This window comes from Lutra lutra, chromosome 4, assembly GCF_902655055.1.
Source record: "Lutra lutra chromosome 4, mLutLut1.2, whole genome shotgun sequence".
In the NCBI taxonomy this organism is placed as follows: Eukaryota; Metazoa; Chordata; class Mammalia; order Carnivora; family Mustelidae; genus Lutra; species Lutra lutra.
The window spans coordinates 189759271-189776799 of NC_062281.1; the positions used below are offsets into that span (position 1 = coordinate 189759271).

At 49.4% G+C, this 17529-nt stretch overlaps 1 protein-coding gene across 2 annotated transcripts in view; it reads left to right on the forward strand.

Annotated features, from left to right (window-relative positions):
* Positions 1 to 17529, forward strand: part of MTOR (mechanistic target of rapamycin kinase) — a 126534-nt gene that overhangs the window by 44264 nt on the left and 64741 nt on the right. For both annotated transcript variants that reach the window (XM_047724288.1, XM_047724287.1), the window contains exons 21-28: positions 933 to 1100; positions 1653 to 1765; positions 2092 to 2254; positions 3584 to 3676; positions 4348 to 4494; positions 8328 to 8470; positions 11026 to 11188; positions 11314 to 11459. In XM_047724288.1, the coding sequence (XP_047580244.1) occupies positions 933 to 1100; positions 1653 to 1765; positions 2092 to 2254; positions 3584 to 3676; positions 4348 to 4494; positions 8328 to 8470; positions 11026 to 11188; positions 11314 to 11459 (1136 nt within the window). The remainder of the gene's footprint in view (positions 1 to 932; positions 1101 to 1652; positions 1766 to 2091; positions 2255 to 3583; positions 3677 to 4347; positions 4495 to 8327; positions 8471 to 11025; positions 11189 to 11313; positions 11460 to 17529) is intronic.

The following is a 17529-nucleotide window of genomic DNA, read 5'->3' on the forward strand; positions in this document are numbered from 1 at the left end:
AGTCTCCTCTGGAGATTTCAAAACAAGGCAGTAGACCGCTTTCTTTTTGACTTGATTTGAAATGCCAGCTTTTCCTGGGATCAAAAACTCAGACCTATTTGGGGTACCGAGGCAGATTCTGTGGCTGATTGGCCAAGTTTTTACTTTAGTAACTTACATGGAAGATGACTATACAGGTGGAGAAAAAGTGCTCCTTTTGTGGCTTTATCCAGGCCTGAAAATGATTTGGAGCAAACATCAGGTGCTACCTATATCTAGCAATATTTAGACTAGCAAAGTCTAAGTCCAGAACAGGCAAGAAACTGTTCACATCGGGATCACCCTTTGGTAGAGAGCGGCTGGTACCCAAAGTGGAGAATCCGCTGTGGGCAGGCTGAGAGCCCGAGTGAAATAAGCCTAGTCATTCATTCACTCTGTGAACGTGTTCGGATGGCTGGACTACGCCAGGTGCTGTGCTCGGTTCTGGAGAGACAGAGATGGCTCAAAGGGGCTCCTTGCCCTTAACAGGCTTACAGTCTAGTAGAGAGAAGGTGCCAGAGAAAATGAAGTTACAATGGGTGCTAGAAAAGAAGGGAATAGAGGGACGTAGAGCGTGTAATGGAAGGAAAACAGGAAAGCCTTCATGGAAGTGAGGCTTGAGGCGGGTCTAGAAACGCAGATGGCACTTAGCTGAGCAAGAGGTGAGGTTCTAGGCAGAGCGCAGCACAAGCAAAGCCCAGGAGCAAAGGAGGCTGGTGCGTTCCGAGAAGTGCCCTTTAATCCGCTCATTGTGCCTGTGACGGAGGATACAAAGAGGGCTGGGGAAAGAGTCTCTCTTGGGGCAGACTGTGCTCACTACAGTTTTGCTTCTTCTGGGCCTTCTCAGTTTCTTGATTTCCTGATTCAGCAGAAGAGCATGTGGCTTTACTTCTCTCTGTCTTCCCTCCCTATAGGAATTCTGGGTCATGAATACCTCAATCCAGAGCACAATCATCCTTCTTATTGAGCAAATTGTGGTAGCTCTTGGGGGTGAATTTAAGCTCTACCTGCCCCAGCTGATCCCACACATGCTACGCGTCTTCATGCATGACAACAGCCCAGGCCGCATCGTCTCCATCAAGGTGAGTCCCTTAAGGGTGTTCTCTAGAGGGATTCCCAGCATCCATCAGAGTCCGGGGATGATCGGCTAAGAGGCAAGCCCTGTTCTGAGTGACAGGATGGTGCTCGAGCCACAAGATTGAATCTAATGAATGCTAATACCAGACGTGTGCAATTGACAGGATGTTCACAACCCTCTCTTGAACTGGCCTTGCGTTTTCTCTCCTTTATTGGATTATTCTTGGTAAATGTTTTATCCCCGACCTGTTCTCACTATTATCTAGCAACTGATTCCTTGTCCATTGAAATAAGCTCAGAGAAAGCAAAATAATACACAAGCAAAATAAAATAGTGGGGATGGGGGAGTGCTCCCAAAAGAATGTAGCTCAAGGCCACTTACTGAAGGCTTTTCAGAGTCCCCGCAGAATCTGGAGTTGCCCACGTGCTCCGTGCGCTCTGTGCACACGTGTACGCACGTGTACTCCATCCGCTCCCGCTTGTCGCCCTCCGTGCGCTCCGTGTACGTGGTACCTGCCTATATTTGCCCGACACCGGGCTTGTGCTCCCTTTTGCAGCTGTTGGCTGCCATCCAGCTGTTCGGCGCCAACCTGGACGACTATCTGCACTTGTTGCTTCCTCCTATCGTGAAGCTCTTTGACGCCCCGGAGGTTCCGCTGCCATCTCGGAAGTAAGCACCTGCGCCTGGGGACGAAGCAACCATCGAGCTTTTCACGTCTTGTTAAAAATGTCCTTTTCTTGAGTTCCCAGGCCATCCATCCATTTTGTTGTTGTTGTTGTTACCTCAGTTGTCTTTATTTTAGTCCAGAAACGCCCCAGGCTTCTGGAAATCTTAGGCGTCCCTACCCAACGGGGACCTGTGTTGGAGCCAGGTCACCCGAGCTGCCTCCGAGGCCGTGCCTTCCCATTTGGTGCTGATTGTTAAGATAAGCCTCAGCCACCTCTGGTACTTCCGGACCACATGTTAACAATTCCCCCGGGTCGTGGTTATCGTAGGGCAGCGTTAGAGACAGTGGACCGCCTGACGGAGTCGCTGGACTTCACTGACTACGCGTCCCGCATCATCCATCCGATTGTTCGAACGCTGGACCAGAGCCCAGAACTGCGTCCCACGGCCATGGACACGTTGTCTTCGCTGGTCTTCCAGTTGGGGAAGAAGGTGAGACAAGAGTCCTCAACAGACTTGCTCTTCCGCCTGGCTTGGGGAAGATGACTTGTCTGTGAATGTCTCTGTTTGCCGGTCTGTAGCTCTCAACTGCCTTCAAAGAACTAGGAATTACTTGCTTTTTTTTTTTTTTTAAAGATTTTGTTTATTTATTTGACAGAGATCACAAGTAGGCAGAGAGACAGGCAGAGAGAGGGGAAAGGAAGTAGGCTCCCCGCTGAGCAGAGAGCCCGATGCGGGACTGGATTCCAGAACCCTGGGATCATGACCTGAGCCGAAGGCAGTGGCTTAACCCACTGAGCCACCCAGGCGCCCCTACTTGCTTTTTTTTGTCCTTTCATTTATTTACCAAACACTTCTCGAGCCATCTGTGTGGCCTAAGTGCTGTTCTGGGATAACATAGTAAACAGAATGGTGTCCCGGTCCTCACGGAGCTTCCATTCCACCGAGGCAAAGCTAGTAAACACAGTCCGTCTCAGAAGAGCTCAGAGGGAGCGGGAAGAGCTGCTGTTTGTTTAAGGTGGACAGTGAAGGCCTCTGATAAGCGGACATCTGACCAGAGACCCGAGTGCAGGTCTGAGCCCAGAGAGTCGGATGCTGGCAGAAGGAGTAGCAAATGCAAAGGGGTGCGGAGGCAGCATGTTTGAAGGGTCCAAGGAACAGTGTGTGGCTTCAGAGGAGGGAGCTGGGCAGCAAGGAGGGCTCGCAGTTCCCATCTTAGAGATGAGGCAGGGCTGGGATGGGACATAGAGACCAGGTGCTGTAGGCTAGTTGTTCTCAGATGTCCCTGGACAGTATCTACATAGCCGGGAACCTGTTAGAAATGTAGATTCTCGGGCCTGTGCCCAGACCCGTACCAGAAACTGGCCGCAGAGCCCAGCAAGCTCTGGTTTCATAAACCTTCCAGGTGATTCTGATGCCCACAAAAATTTGCACATCACTCCTGTGGTCCATTATAAGTACTTGGGCCTTTACTCTGGGCAAGACTAGAAGTTTTGGAGGATCTGGACCTCAGGAAGACTGTGGTCTAACCTGGTGACTCACAGTGCTGTGTGGAAGAACAGACCAGGCCAAGGGTGGGAGCAGAGAGAGCACTCAGAGGCCGTCGCAGTAACCCAGATGGATGGGGGTGGGGACTAGGATTGTAGCGGTTTGGGGAGGATGGTGTGAGAGAGAGAGAGACAGAGACAGACAGGTGACTCTTCTGAGTAACAGAGAGCCACCCCAAACCCAGCAGAACTAGCTATAGCTCGCGGGGGTGATATTCCGTTGCCTCCCGCGCTGCAGAGTGACCTTTCTGATCTCTTCCCTCTCCTCCGACAGTACCAGATTTTCATTCCGATGGTGAACAAAGTCCTGGTGCGACACCGAATCAACCATCAGCGCTATGACGTCCTCATCTGCAGAATTGTGAAGGTGAACTGCGCTCAGTTTCTGTCCCAAAGTCCCCCAGTGAACTGTGCTCGATTTCTGTCCCAGAGTCCCCCGCTGTCTCCCTGCATGGGTCTAGGAGCACATCTGGCTTTTTAGCTCTAAACTAGCGATGGGCAGGCAGCTTCTGTAGAGACAGCAGGCTCTTCCCAGCTCTGTAGGCGGTGTGGGCTCCGCAGCAGTGACAGGCCCTGCTGCCCGCGTGCAGAAGAGCGAGAGCCTAGCCGCCTGCCTGTGCACTTCTGCTGAAGGAATGCTTCTCACATAGCTTGCACATGCTACAAAATAGTCCCCTTCCTTTGATCCCCGCCCCCCCTTGCCTTCCGGGCCATACAAAACCAGGCAGCAGGCTGTTCACCCCCCGGCTCATAGCACTTGGTCCCTGGGGTCATGGCCCATAGCACTAGCTTCTCCAGCTGCGCACTCATTCTGCCAAGTCAGTGCTGTCCCTGACCAAGAGCGACTGGCAAACATGGGTCTGCAGTGGGGAATGTAGCCCACCTGTGGTTCATTTGGTCCATGCATGTAACCTTTTTCCTTCCTGCTGACGTCCTGACTCTTCCAGAAGGTGTGACCCTCCCAAGGCTTAAGGGTGTTTTCTTACCTGGGAGAACCTAGCAGAGTTGCAGGGTTTGTCTGTGGCTCTCTGGTTACAGGGATACACACTAGCTGATGAAGAAGAGGACCCCTTGATTTACCAGCACCGAATGCTGAGGAGTGGCCAAGGGGATGCATTGGCTAGTGGGCCGGTCGAAACGGGACCCATGAAGAAACTGCACGTCAGCACCATCAATCTCCAAAAGGCAGGTCCATGATTTCCCGAGGGGGTGGGGGGGTTGTTTGGAAAGGAGAGCACTGCTCTTCTCTCTCGTTCCAAACTCTTTGCTCTTGCTACCAACATTTTAAAACAACCAAAGACCAGCCCAAGCATTTTTCCAAAACTCTAGATGCCATGAACTTAGGTCATTTTGTCTTTTTCCAGGTGTCCAAATGATATGTTTTTTAAAATTAAGGATAAATGTAGAACAAAGTTCTGAGCTTCCTTGGAGCTCTGATAGTAGAATCCTTTGTTGCAAATACCATTCTCATTTTTTACGTGAATGGAACAAAACCAGTGAGTCCCTTCTCTAGCCCTGAGACCGGCCAGCTCTGTAAAGCAGTGCTTCTCAGACTCCTGAAACTCTCAGGACTTACTGACTGCGAGGGGCTGAGGAAAATGCGTGTTCTGAATGGGGCAGTCTGAGTTCAGGCCTACGTTCTGCATTTTTACCAAAGTCCTAGGTCATACCAGTGCTACCGGGCCAGGACCGTACTTTGAAGAGCAAGCTTTTAGATCTTTGCAGATAAATACTGAGTTCTTTCTGCTAACAAAAGCCTGGGATGTAGCTGGCTTCTCACCATGTATGCCTCCAGCCATCCATTTAAAAACAGGCCATTTCAAAGCATCGCTGGTAGATCTGAGCAGGGTCATTGTAGTTATGTCACTGAGTTAAATAATTTCCCACGTTTCGCATCAGCATCACTGCTTCTGGTGTCTGTGAGCAGCGCCCTGTCTAGAGTCCCACTTGGTGGCATTCTTCCTTTCTTAGCGGTTGGTCCACAGCAGCAGCACTTGAATGATGGCAGTGGACCGAGGTAGAGATCTGGGCAGGACTGGGTCCCTGCTAACTTGTCTCTTCTTTTGGCCAAGCCCATAAAGATTTGAACACACACCTGTGTGTGAGTGTGTGTGTGTGTGTTCGCACACAGCTGGGGGAACGCTGGGGCTTACCACTGACTGCCGAGCCAGCCTTCACCCGGACACGCAGCTGTAAGGTGGCCACTGCCGAGAAGGGTTTGGCGATGTACGAGGGAAGTGGTGAAAGATCCCTGGGCCAGGGGCGATGCTGCTTTCCCTCTGTGGAGCGTGTCACTGCTAGTCCAAGGCTACAGGAAAAGGAGGGGGCCCCCAGGCTCCTGGCATCCCCAGGCGGTGTTGAGGCGATCCTGCTGACCCCTCACCCCTCAGGGCGGGGCCAGGCGGAGAAGCCAGATGCACATTTCCACCCAGATGTTTTCCGCCTGCCTGGGTTCAGAATGTCCTTCCAGCCAGGCAGCTGTCCACCCTCTTAGAGCCGTGTCCTGACTGTTTTAGGAAACTCCCCGGTAGGCGACGCTGCTTCCAGGAAGGTTGGCTTTCTACGCGGGTCTTACAAAAAGAAGCATGACCTTTGCCAAACAGAAAAAAGAGTTTCTAACGTGTCTCACCTGAGAGAGCAGATCCAGTCCAGGAACCTTAAGCAGACTCTCCCGCGCTACTCTCAGCCGGGTGTGTGCCTCCACACACTCGTGCGTGGGCAGCCTGGGGTTGGTGCAGCGACCAGTGTGACCCGCTTTCCGAGTAACAGCGCGCCGCCTCCAGAGTGCCTGCCAGGATTTTCAGCAGCCTTCCCATCTGAGGAGAAGCTATTTGGACTTACCTTCTAAATGAATAGGCTGGCGGAAGGTCTGTTGGTGTCGCTGGCCTCACCGGAGGGGACAGTCAGCCGTGGCTGGTGGCGGAAGGCTGGTGGGCCTTGACACAGTTACCGCTGAACCCAGAGAAGCGAGAGTGGATTAGGTTTTAAATGAAAGAAGAGCAGGGAGGGGCCCACGTGGGGGCCTTAGCCTGTTTGATAGATCGTGCAGTTGTCCGTGAAGCTAAGGTTTCCAGAGACTTCTTTGTGACCATTTCTCAAACAGTGACAGGGACAGCACTGACAACTGCAAACATTTGTGCAGGGCTTTCCGCGTGTCGGGCGCTGGTATAAGCTCGTTACGTGTATTGACTCACTTGCCCTTCACCCTGCGAGTTAGGTGCTCTCGCTCCCGCCGGCATCTTGCCAAGATGTGGATATTGAGGCCCTGAAAGGTTGAGTGATTTGCCCAAAGTCGCCCAGTAAATGGGGGAGCCAGGGTTTGACCAAGGGAGCATGACTTCAGAGCCCAGTCTCTTAACCACCACCTAGCGCGGCTTCTGCCCCACCCAGGCTCGGCCTCACGTCACTAGAGGGAAAAGACATTCATGGTTCCCCCTTGTGTATGTTTAACTTTTGAAACGCCGTGCACTACAGAGCAGCTATCGGGATACCTTTCGTGTAGGAAGGAAGCCAGAGGCCTCTCCAGAGAACAGGACTTGCTATTCCCGTTTTGTTCAACAAAACAAAGTTTAAAAGTCAAGTAACTAGTGTCTCCCTTCCTCCTGGCTCGGGGTGCTCGTTGTATCGTCAGAATCGTGCACGTTATTTTTCAGTTTGTCCCTTAACATCTCTGTCTCAGTTTCTGACATAAAACTGTAGTTTAATATGGTATTGTTCATTTGTAACTCATCAGAAGCCACAGCCCATCTCCAGTTTATCCCAGGGAGGTGATGGGTTGAGTCGTTGATGGGCAGGTGGTGTAGCTCACGGGCATCTCTTCCACTCCCTGGACCACTTCCCTGGAGAACCTCTGCTCTGACTTAGTTTGCCTAGCTTTGGGAGGACATATGTCAATTCTGCTGGAAAAATCTTTGAAGAATATATTTTAAAAGTTCGGGCTAGGCCAGCTCAAAGAGATGTTGTTTTGATTATAAGAGCAACCATTTTTGCTCATCTGTTCCAGCTGGGCTCTTTAGACATTTTATCCCTTGATGCAGAAGACTGAGGCTCCAATGCAACATACAAGCGATTTTTCCAGAGTGCTCCGGCTGCCGGGTGGCGGAGCCAGGATGCCAGCTGGTGTTCCTGACTTCACAAGAATAGGCACTCACAGGACACTAACTTTGTGCCAAGCACGGGTATAAATCCGTGACACATATTAATTAATCCTGGAAACAGCCTAGGAGGTGAACTGTTATCCTCATTTTACAAGTGAGGAAACAGGTCTAAGAGAAGAGAAGTAACTTGCCCAAGGTCAGACAGCCAATGAGTTAGATAACAGCCTTTTGAACTCAGGCCGCCGAACTCCAGAGTGCAGCCGGGGCCACGACACGGTGCTGCCCGTCTCCAGAGCCAGGGTCTTCCCATCCACCTCCCTCAGCTTCCCCTGGCCGGAACTCTTGATGCCTGGAACGCTCAGTTTTGAGGAATGTTGGAGGGGATAAATCAGAAAGTAAAAATTAAATCTGTTCAACTCCTTTGGTCTCATTCCACCCCTGTGCCATGTGCGCTGGGCTCTGGCTCATGCCTAAGTGTAATGTGATTCACGCTGTTGTGAACCTGACGATTTTGCCTCTCCCCATGTGACCCTTTGTTGTCAAATGAGCCAGTGTCCTAATACAGAGCACCCGGGGCCCATCACACACTGCAGGGGGCATTAGGCCTTGTTGAATGCGCCCTGCATGTGACGGGCGCATCCATTGTGGGTCTGTAGAGCTTTCTGCCTTGCTGATAGAGTCCGGCCCAAATGACTTCTAAAACAGTATTTGTCGGTATCATGCTCTATGCCGGAGGTCGCTGCTTTTGTTTTGTGGCTTCTGATTAAATATTACTCTCTTGTATTTGTGCTCTGGGGGACTTTTGTCATGAGAGGTATGGTTTTATTAAATCAAAGACAGAATCATCTTTAAATAGACGAGGGCTCTTTACAGTTGGCCCTGGAAGCTGATGGTTTTCCCTTGTTGCCTGGGGGATCACAGGCCTGGGGAGCTGCCAGGAGGGTCTCCAAAGATGACTGGCTGGAGTGGCTGAGGCGGCTGAGTCTGGAGCTCCTGAAGGACTCCTCGTCGCCTTCCCTGCGCTCGTGCTGGGCCCTGGCTCAGGCCTACAACCCGATGGCCAGGTACGTCCGCTGCGTCAGGATGGGATCAAGAGGATAGGCACAGAAAAGACCGTATGTAAGAATTCTTATCGGCGATGATTATGAAAAGGGCTGGTATTTTTAATTTTGCCAATTTGTGGAGGGGAAAAAAAGGACAGATTGAACAAGCTTATATACTAGGAAAATCATCCATCTTAACCTTGCTAGCAGACCTTTCCTTAGTAGATTTGGGTCCAAAATTTTAATTATAAAGTCATTTATAGCTCTGAAAAGAACTACGTAATGGGTTAGTATAACTGCTTTCCAGTAATAATGAACTCTGTTTATTGCTATATTTACAAATACTCCCAAACTTACTGGCCTTAAACAACAGCGGTCATTTGTTTTACTCAGAGATCTACAGTTTGGACGTGACCTGTGGGGACAGCTTGTCTCTGCATCAGTGTCAGTGGGGGTGTTGGTCCAGGGGCCGGAGGACCCACTTCCAGCATACGGCTCGTTCTCGTGTCTGGCGGGTTGGGGCTTTCACATGGGAACTGCCGTGGCGAGGGGCCTCGGTTCCTCTCCCTGTGGGTCCTTCTGTGGGGTGCTTGGGCTTCCTCGCAGAATACTGGCAGGTTTGCAAGAGTGAACGTACCCAAGGGAACGAGGCAGAAGTATATGGAGTTTATAGGACCTGGCTTTGGAAGTCACACAGTTTGACTTCTGCCACACTCTGTTGTTCAAGGCAGTCACAGAAGCCCACTCAGATTCGAGGGAAGGAGATATGGATGCCATCTCCTGACAGGGAGATCGTAGAAGAGCACATGCACCAGCAGATGCTGTTGTAGCCGTCTTCGGGAAACAAAATTGGCCGTAAAATAATACTGTTTTATTTTATTTATTTTTTTAAGATTTTATTTATTTGACAGACAGAGATCACAAGTAGGCAGAGAGGCAGGCAGAGAGAGAGGAAGGGAAGCAAGCCCTCTGCTGAGCAGAGAGCAAGATGCGGGGCTCGATCCCAGGCCCCTGGGATCATGACCTGAGCCGAAAGCAGAGGCTTTAACCCACTGAGCCACCCAGGCGCCCTAATAATACTGTTTTAAATAACAAATCTTAAGCCATTAAAGATTTGGTTTGTAGTAAAACGTAAATAAACGAAATGGGATACAGAACTATGGAAATGTGTGACTTCAACTATTTAAAAACACATGTACATGGAAAAAGACTAGAAAGTAATAGAGCAGTGATTAAGTTGGAAGGTCTAAGGAGTAGTTATTGTCTCTGTATTCCTTTCCCTGTTTTCCAAGTTTGTCTACAATGGATGATGATTATTTGTAATGAGGCATAAAGTGGTATTTTTCATGCACAAAAATAGTTCCTAAGATCCCCCTGACTCCACAGCGTGCAGATTTTGTGTGCACAGCTGACGTCGTGTACCTCTCTTCTGTTCCACATCACTTCTGAGCACAGAGTCATCCCAAAGAGGCTTGGGATAGACATACACCCACGTGTTTATCCCCATAGTGCCAAGTGTGCTCGTTTGGGATCCGGTGTGGCCTTGGATGTAGGTCACAAAGTGTATTTTTAAATTTACACACGACTTCTTTTGGGCTTCGTGTTATCCTTTAGATTTCAAATTTTGTTTTTCCCAGCAGATTCCAAAATTATATACATTGGTCTGACTTAACCTTTATATTGTATAATAGAAGGTGCGTGTAGAGGCATCAAATGCTCAGCGCATACGTTATAAACGTATCTTACAGTTTCCAACTCGCTTCCCCCAGCATTCATCCAAAAAAGAGGGGATGAGATTAAAGTTCAGATATCAGGCAAATATGCCAGTCCATAAAATAGTTGTAGTAATCTTAGAAACGGCACCTCCGTTCCAGGTCTTGGTCAGTCTCCAGCAGTTGTCTTGGCTAGGAGGGCCTTTTGAGAATTTAGGGATTGGGACGCTGTCTTCTAACACTTCTGGTTTCTTAAGTTGTGGTGTCTTGTTTAAGGCCGTTCAACTAAGGATTCTGATTGTATTTTGAAAAGCAGTCACGGGTGCTGCCTTTACTTCTTCCAATCTCACCTGAGAAGCATCCCAAGAATCCTTTGAAGATTATTCTGTTCTGAAGCTGTTAATGCCAGCTTCTTTGTGATAAGTCCCCTTTCTGTTCCTCCCCTCCCATGAAGAAAGAAGACGGGAAAACTGCCAAGAGGCTGTGGAGACGGGCTGTTTAGCTCTGCCCTGCTTGCTCCCCCTGCGCTCTCACACAGCTTCCCGTGTAGCCCAGTGTCTGTGCTTGAGCGATAAAACCAGTAGTTGCTAGCTACGCGTGGTTGCATCGAGGTAACCACAATGAAATAAAACTTAAAGTTCCATTCCTCGGTCACACTCAGCACAGTTCAAGTACTCAGTGGCTAATAGCTACCGTATTGGGCAGGAAAGATAGACCATTTCCAGCAAGTCCTGTTGGACAGCATTGGCCTGTACGTGCAAAATCAGTGATGCTGGGAGTAAGATTAGCATGTGACTTTGTGGCGCCAGGCAGGGGCACGAGAGACATTTCCAACATCTTTTTTCCACTCCTCTCTGCTTCCAGGGATCTTTTTAATGCTGCATTTGTGTCCTGCTGGTCTGAGCTGAATGAAGACCAGCAGGATGAACTCATCAGAAGCATCGAGTTGGCCCTCACCTCGCAGGACATTGCTGAAGTCACGCAGACCCTCTTAAACTTGGCCGAATTCATGGAGCACAGTGACAAGGTGAGGCTTTGCCCCTTTGTCCAGATGGAGCCTGACAGGAAGCAGGTGGGAGGGGAGAAGCCCTCCCAGCACCCGTTCACACCGAGCTTCTGTTTTCTTACACTTTGGGTTCTGCTCTTCCCTAGGGCCCCCTGCCCTTGAGAGACGACAACGGCATTGTCCTGCTCGGGGAGAGAGCCGCCAAGTGCCGGGCCTACGCCAAAGCACTGCACTACAAAGAACTGGAGTTCCAGAAAGGGCCCACCCCCGCCATCCTCGAGTCTCTCATCAGGTAGGCTCTAACCCCTTTCTAATGGCTGCCTTCCTCTGAAATGACCTCTCTCCCCCCACGGCCTGCCACCAAATCATGGGAGTCCCATGGAGGCTCCTGCTCTGCGAATTCTGCCATCGGGTCCGGGCCAGCACGCTTAAATGAGATGCGGTTGCCGGTGGCTCTCCCCACTCTTGGAGCCGTGCCTGGCCTTTCCATTGACCCTCAGCACACGGGTTCTTGTTGTTTTCCAACCTGTGCTGGCTTGTCCCGGTGACATCAGTCCCGAAGCTGTTCTGAGGCGGCAGCAGCCTAGGAGTGGTAGAGGTTAACGGGTCTGATCACACTCTCGGTTCGGAGCGGGAAATCCTGGTTGCGGTGCCTCGGGGGCCTCTGGGGTTTTATCGCCTGAGTCGTCCTCCCCTGGTGTTCTGCCAGTCTAACAGGAGAGCGACCTCTGAGATTCAGTGATCTTTTCCCTGCCCTTGGCGACAGTCTCTCCTCTCCGAAGATGGTTTTGCATCTTCTGGGTATGGAAAAAATAGGTTCTTTAATCAGTTTTCTGCTGTTATGAAATTAGAAGCAGCCTCAAATGTTAGCGGCAGCTCCCAGAGAACTGTTTGCTTCCCCTAATGATTATCAGAGAATATCAACTCTGGGATCTAATTATCTTCGTGTAAATGCTAACGTGCTTGATCATTTCACTACAGATAGTTGAGGGGAAAATCACCCAGCTAATAAGTACCCCTTCGAGGCTGATACAGTCTGCTGTGTGTGGTGCTTCTTCCATTTGAGAGACTCATCAAGTAGCCAGCTTCTGTGCCAGCTCTGCTCTTAAGTAAATGCTAAACGTGTTCCTTTAAACACTTTAAAAAGGGACCAAAAAGATAGAAATAGAATCAGGGTTTTGTCCAAATAAAGTGAGCTTGGAGAGGCTGTTGATTTCTAAAATGCCACATATAAACAGTTATTAGACATGCTGTCCCTGTGGAGCAGGCTTCCACTCCTAATTAGGTACAGCAGATAGGAAAACCTGCATTTCTTCCTCCCATCCCTGGCGTAGGTGACACTCACCATCTTCCTTCATAATTGATGGAAAATCTGGCGGAGGAATATAATGACGTCAGTGTCCAATAACTAGTTTTGCATGTTAATTTCCTTGCTGGCCTTTTTCAGTTTGACACCGCTCTGAAAGCCCCCTCATTCCACCCCAGGGCTTTTACTGTATTTGAGACAGTCACAGGAGAATTAATGTGTATATAGGTTTGCAATAGGAAGATACAGTCAGAGCCCTGGAAAAGTGTTCAAGGCCGTTAACCGTGTAAGCCAATATAACTGAAAATATATACTCAGAATTCCCTGCAGATTGATCTTGACTTTAAGCACAAACCAGTGGAAGCCTGTGCTCCCAGGCCACGCCAGGGTTCTGAGCCATGTGGTTTTGTCCCAACCTGATGGAGCTCGGCTTGCAGTTCTGCCCTCTTCGCTTGTCTTCCCATCTTCCCATCTTTCTCCATTTGCAGCTTTTTCCACTTGCTTTTGTGAAACTGCTTTTCCTAATAAGCACCATGGCAATGCCCTGCCGTCATTGTCACTGCAGATAGTTTTAAGAAACAGCCTTAGACAAGGCTGCTTTTAGAGAATGTGTGCTCAGCACTACCCAGTCCTCTGCGTGGGTCTCCTGGAAACTCCTCCCTGGGGGGTAACCATGGGGGGCGGTGATATGTCCCCTAGTTTTCACTTGGATTCCATGTTGGAGGCATCGTTCTTCGGTGAGAAATTAAGCTCCCATCCTCACAGTGGCCACCAGGAAGCTCACAGCTCAGTCCTGGCCCACCTCTAACAGACGACAGACCTCTGACCTCTTTTGTCTGCTGCCCTCCCCCTTTCAGCTCTATTTTATCTTCCCTACTCCTGCTTTCCCTTCATTGTCCACTTTTTTAAAGTTTATTCTAGTACATACATTTGAGTGAACTGCCTCAAATTCTCTTTGAAATAATCAGGTTCACAAAAACATCTTTGCAAAGCTATTTCCTACTTTTGGCTTTTGTCTTAAAAAGCTGTGCTATGCTGACAGTTCTGTTCTCTTGCTACTGGATCAATTGTCTGACTCCCTACCTATTGATGTTTTTGCCTATCTGCTCAAGGACAAATTAAACCCCACATGTAATCCCCAAACTAGACTAACACTGAGACAGTATAAACTATTCACATCTCCTCAGAGCTTATATATGTCAGTAAGTGTAATCGCTTCTTAAGGGAACAGAAGACTAAATGGGTATTGGATTCTCTGTAAATATACACACACATACACACACCCCTGGCTTTTACTTGGTTGGCCTGTAGCATTGGGATAAGGGCAGGCGGCCTGCTTACTTAGACCATTCAGGCCACTGTTAACAAATTACCATGACCTGGGGAGACTTATACAACAGACACTACTCACAGTCCTGGGAAGCTGGGAAGTCCAAGGTCAAGGTGCTGGCATGGTTGAGCTGTGGTGAGCACCCTCTTCCAGGTTGTCCAATGGATGACTGCTCTCTGTGTATTCAGGTGCTGGAAAGCAGAGAACAAGCTCTTTGGGCTCTCTTTAATGAGGGCTCTGGTCCCATTCATGAGGGCTCTATCCTCATGGCCTAATCACTTCCCAAAGACACCCCCCCCCACTTCCAAATACCATCACGTGGGGATTAGGCTTCAACATAGGAGTTCTGGGAATATAAACATCCGGTCCACTGATTCCTCCCTGGCCCCCCAAAAATGCATGTCCTTCTCAAATGCAAAATACATTCATTCCATCACAACCACCCTGAAGTCTTAACCCATCTGGGAATCAGCTCGTGTAAATAAGTCTCATGTAAATATCATCTAAATCAGGGATAGGGATGAGGCCCTACGTACAGTTCCTCCTGAGGCAGAATTTGTCTCCAGCTGCAAACCTGTGAAAACAAGTTACGTGCTTCCGGAGTACACTGTTGGCATGGTAACAGGAGAGACATCCCCATTCCGAAAGAAATGGGGAAGAAGGAAAGGATGACAGATCCCAAGCAAGTCCAAAACCAAGTCAGGCAAACTTCATGAGATCTCCAGGCTTGGGAGTAATCCGTTTTGGCTGGATAGTCTGCCTTCTGGGCCCACTGGGGGAGTCCACCAGGCCTGTTAAAAGCAAGGCAGTGGTCATCTTTTTTGAAAATAAGCAGGCAGCCCTGATGATCTCTGGGCCACTTCGGGATCATTCTTTTCTCGTCTTGAAGAACAGTACATGTTCACAACCAAATAGCTCCATAGTTCTGTCCTGTAAAATCCAAGAAGTTTTATAGCCTTCCTTCATTCCTTCCTGCCTCTGTCCCCTTCTGTTTTGTCTCATGGTTTCCAGCCGGAGTAGCTGATGCGGTCCATGGTTCACACCGCACTGACTGCCTTAGCAGAGCCTCGCATGGCCATATCCTCCGTGTTCTCTTCCAAATACACGTGCTCATTTCTTTTAGTACAAGTTTGCTGAAAAGTTCCCAGCTCTTTACGTTCTGGCTCTTTTTTGCTTAATCTACATTCATGTCGTTTCCCTCCTCTCTCGTTTTACTCTAAGCAGTCTGGAGGAACCAAGCCACCCCTCTGCACTTTGCTGAGCAGTCTCCTCAGCGAACACCCAGTGTCACTGCTCGCAAGCTCCGCCTTCCTCAGAGCACTGGGACACGAGCACGATCAGATCGTCTGCCACTTCATAACAGGAGGTTCCGTGTCTCTATTATCCGCTCACCGTTCCTCATATCTGTCTGAGAACTCATCGGAGTGGCCTTTACCAATACTTAACCCGTACTCCTACTGCCCTTCTGTCCACGGTTACATGGATGCTCTCTCAGGAGACAGAAGCTCTCTCTCTAGCTCTCCTTGTCTTTCTGGGCTCTCCCCCCCTCTGCCCGTCACCCTGTGCCAGAGCCACTCCACACCGTTAGGCACGTCCAGTGCAGCAGCGCCCCGCCTCTCAGCACCAGTTCCTCCGTCAGTCAGCTGGGGCCGCTTTAACAAAATGCCGTGGGCCGGGGGGCTTCGGTGTTCGTTTCTCGCAGTGCTGGGGGCTGGACGGTCCACGGTCAGGGACCAGCACGTTGGGTGCTGGTGAACACCCTCTTCCAGGTTGCCACACTGCCACCCTCTCCCTGTGTCTTCACGTGATGGAAAGCAGAGCACGGCTGTCTGTCGGGGGGATGTCTTTCATCAGGGCCGCAGTTCCATCCGTGAGCCACTCCCCACTCATGACCCAGTCACCTCCTACAGGCCCCGCTTCCAAATACTGTCACATTGTGGATTGGCCTCAACAGAGGAATTTGAGGGGGACATAGACATTCACATTCGGTCCATTGTACTTGCGTTCCTTTCTTTCTCGCTGTAAGAAGAAGAAAGCATCTAATCAAAGCTGGGTGCTTTCACTGCCCAGCCCCTGACGAGTAATCCGATTTTTTTTTTTTAAGATTTTACTTATTTACTTGGCAGGGAGAGAGATCACAAGTAGGCAGAGAGGCAGGCAGAGAGAGGGGGAAGCAGGCTCCCCGCAGAGCAGAGAGCCCAATGTGGGGCTCGATCCCAGGACCCCTAGATCATGACCTGAACTGAAGGCAGAGGCCTTAACCCACTGAGTCACCCAGGCGCCCAGGTAATCCCATTTTTTAAAAAAAGTTCTGATTGAGATCAGCAGAATGAAAATGAAGAACGGGGGCCAATGCTTGCGAGGTAGACATTCTGTTCTCATACCACCTTCTCTCTTACATCGTAGAGGATGAAACAAAACATTCTTCACTTCCAAGGATGACACGGAGCTCTCCTTTGGTTCCTGGTGGTTCTGTCCTTCTTAAGGTCAGAGACTGTACCGACCTCGTCTCTGAACCCTCGGTGCCGACCTCAGCTGCTCCAGAAGGGTACTAGAGAAGCAGTGGTTCCATTCAGAACGCGTGCACTGTAGGTTGCATGGCTGGCACGTCCTGTTCTCTACCAACTACTCTCCCCTTCCCCTCGGCCGCACTCTCTACAGGTTTTCCCAGAAGGGTGAAGGGAGCCACAGATGCCGACTTCGAGCCTCAGTTTTTTGTAGGGTGGTTGTTTTATGCCAACATTTCTTCCCCCGACATTAACCTCGTCACGGGAAGTTCATCCTCTGTTTACTCAGTAGTGTGTATGTAAAAATGTGAGTAAGTTTCCACAGCTGTAGGTTTTGATTAGTAAAGTTTAGATGCCCCCCACCTTTATTGAGGAATAATTAACACATATAATTGTGTATGTTTAGAATGTACCACTTGCTGCCTCGATAGACATTATGGAATGACTGCCCAGCTCAAGATCATTAACACGTCCATCGCCTCACATTGTTAACCCTCATGTGTGTGCGATGAGAATGCTTAAGACCTATTCTCAGCAGCTTTCAAACACACGACACTGTCCTCTGACTGGTCACTGTGCTGTATATTAGATCCTCAGAACCTGCTCCTCTTACAGCTGGACGTCTGTGCCCTTCAACCCCTGTCTCCGCATTTCCCCATCTCTCCGCATCCCCTGGCAACTGTGGTCTGTTCTGTTTCTGTGAAATCAGATGGTAGTTTGTTTGTTTGTTTGTTTGTTTTAATGATTTTACATGTAAGTGATACCATACAATATTTTTCTTCTTCTATCTTACTTAGTGTAGTGCCCTCAGATTTGTCCGTGTCATCAAAAATGGCAGCATTTCCTTCTTTTTTTTAATGGCTAAATAATGTTCCTTTTTGTATGTGTGACATTTTCTTTATCCACTCATCTGTCAGTGGACAGGTGGGTTGTTCCCATGCCTTGGCTATCGTGAATAATGATGCAGTGAACATGGGAGTGCAGATAGCTCTTTGAGATACTGATATCTTTTCCTTTGGATGTATACCCAGAAGTGGAATTGCTGGATCATATGGGAGTTTTACTTCTAATTTCTTGAAGAGCCAGACTTTTCCATAGTGGCTGTACCCAGCCGCATTCCCACCACCAATGACAAGGGTTCTCTGTTCTCCACATCCTCACCAACACTTGCTGTCTCTTGCCTTTTTGATAACAGCCATTGTACAAGGTGTGAGAAGAT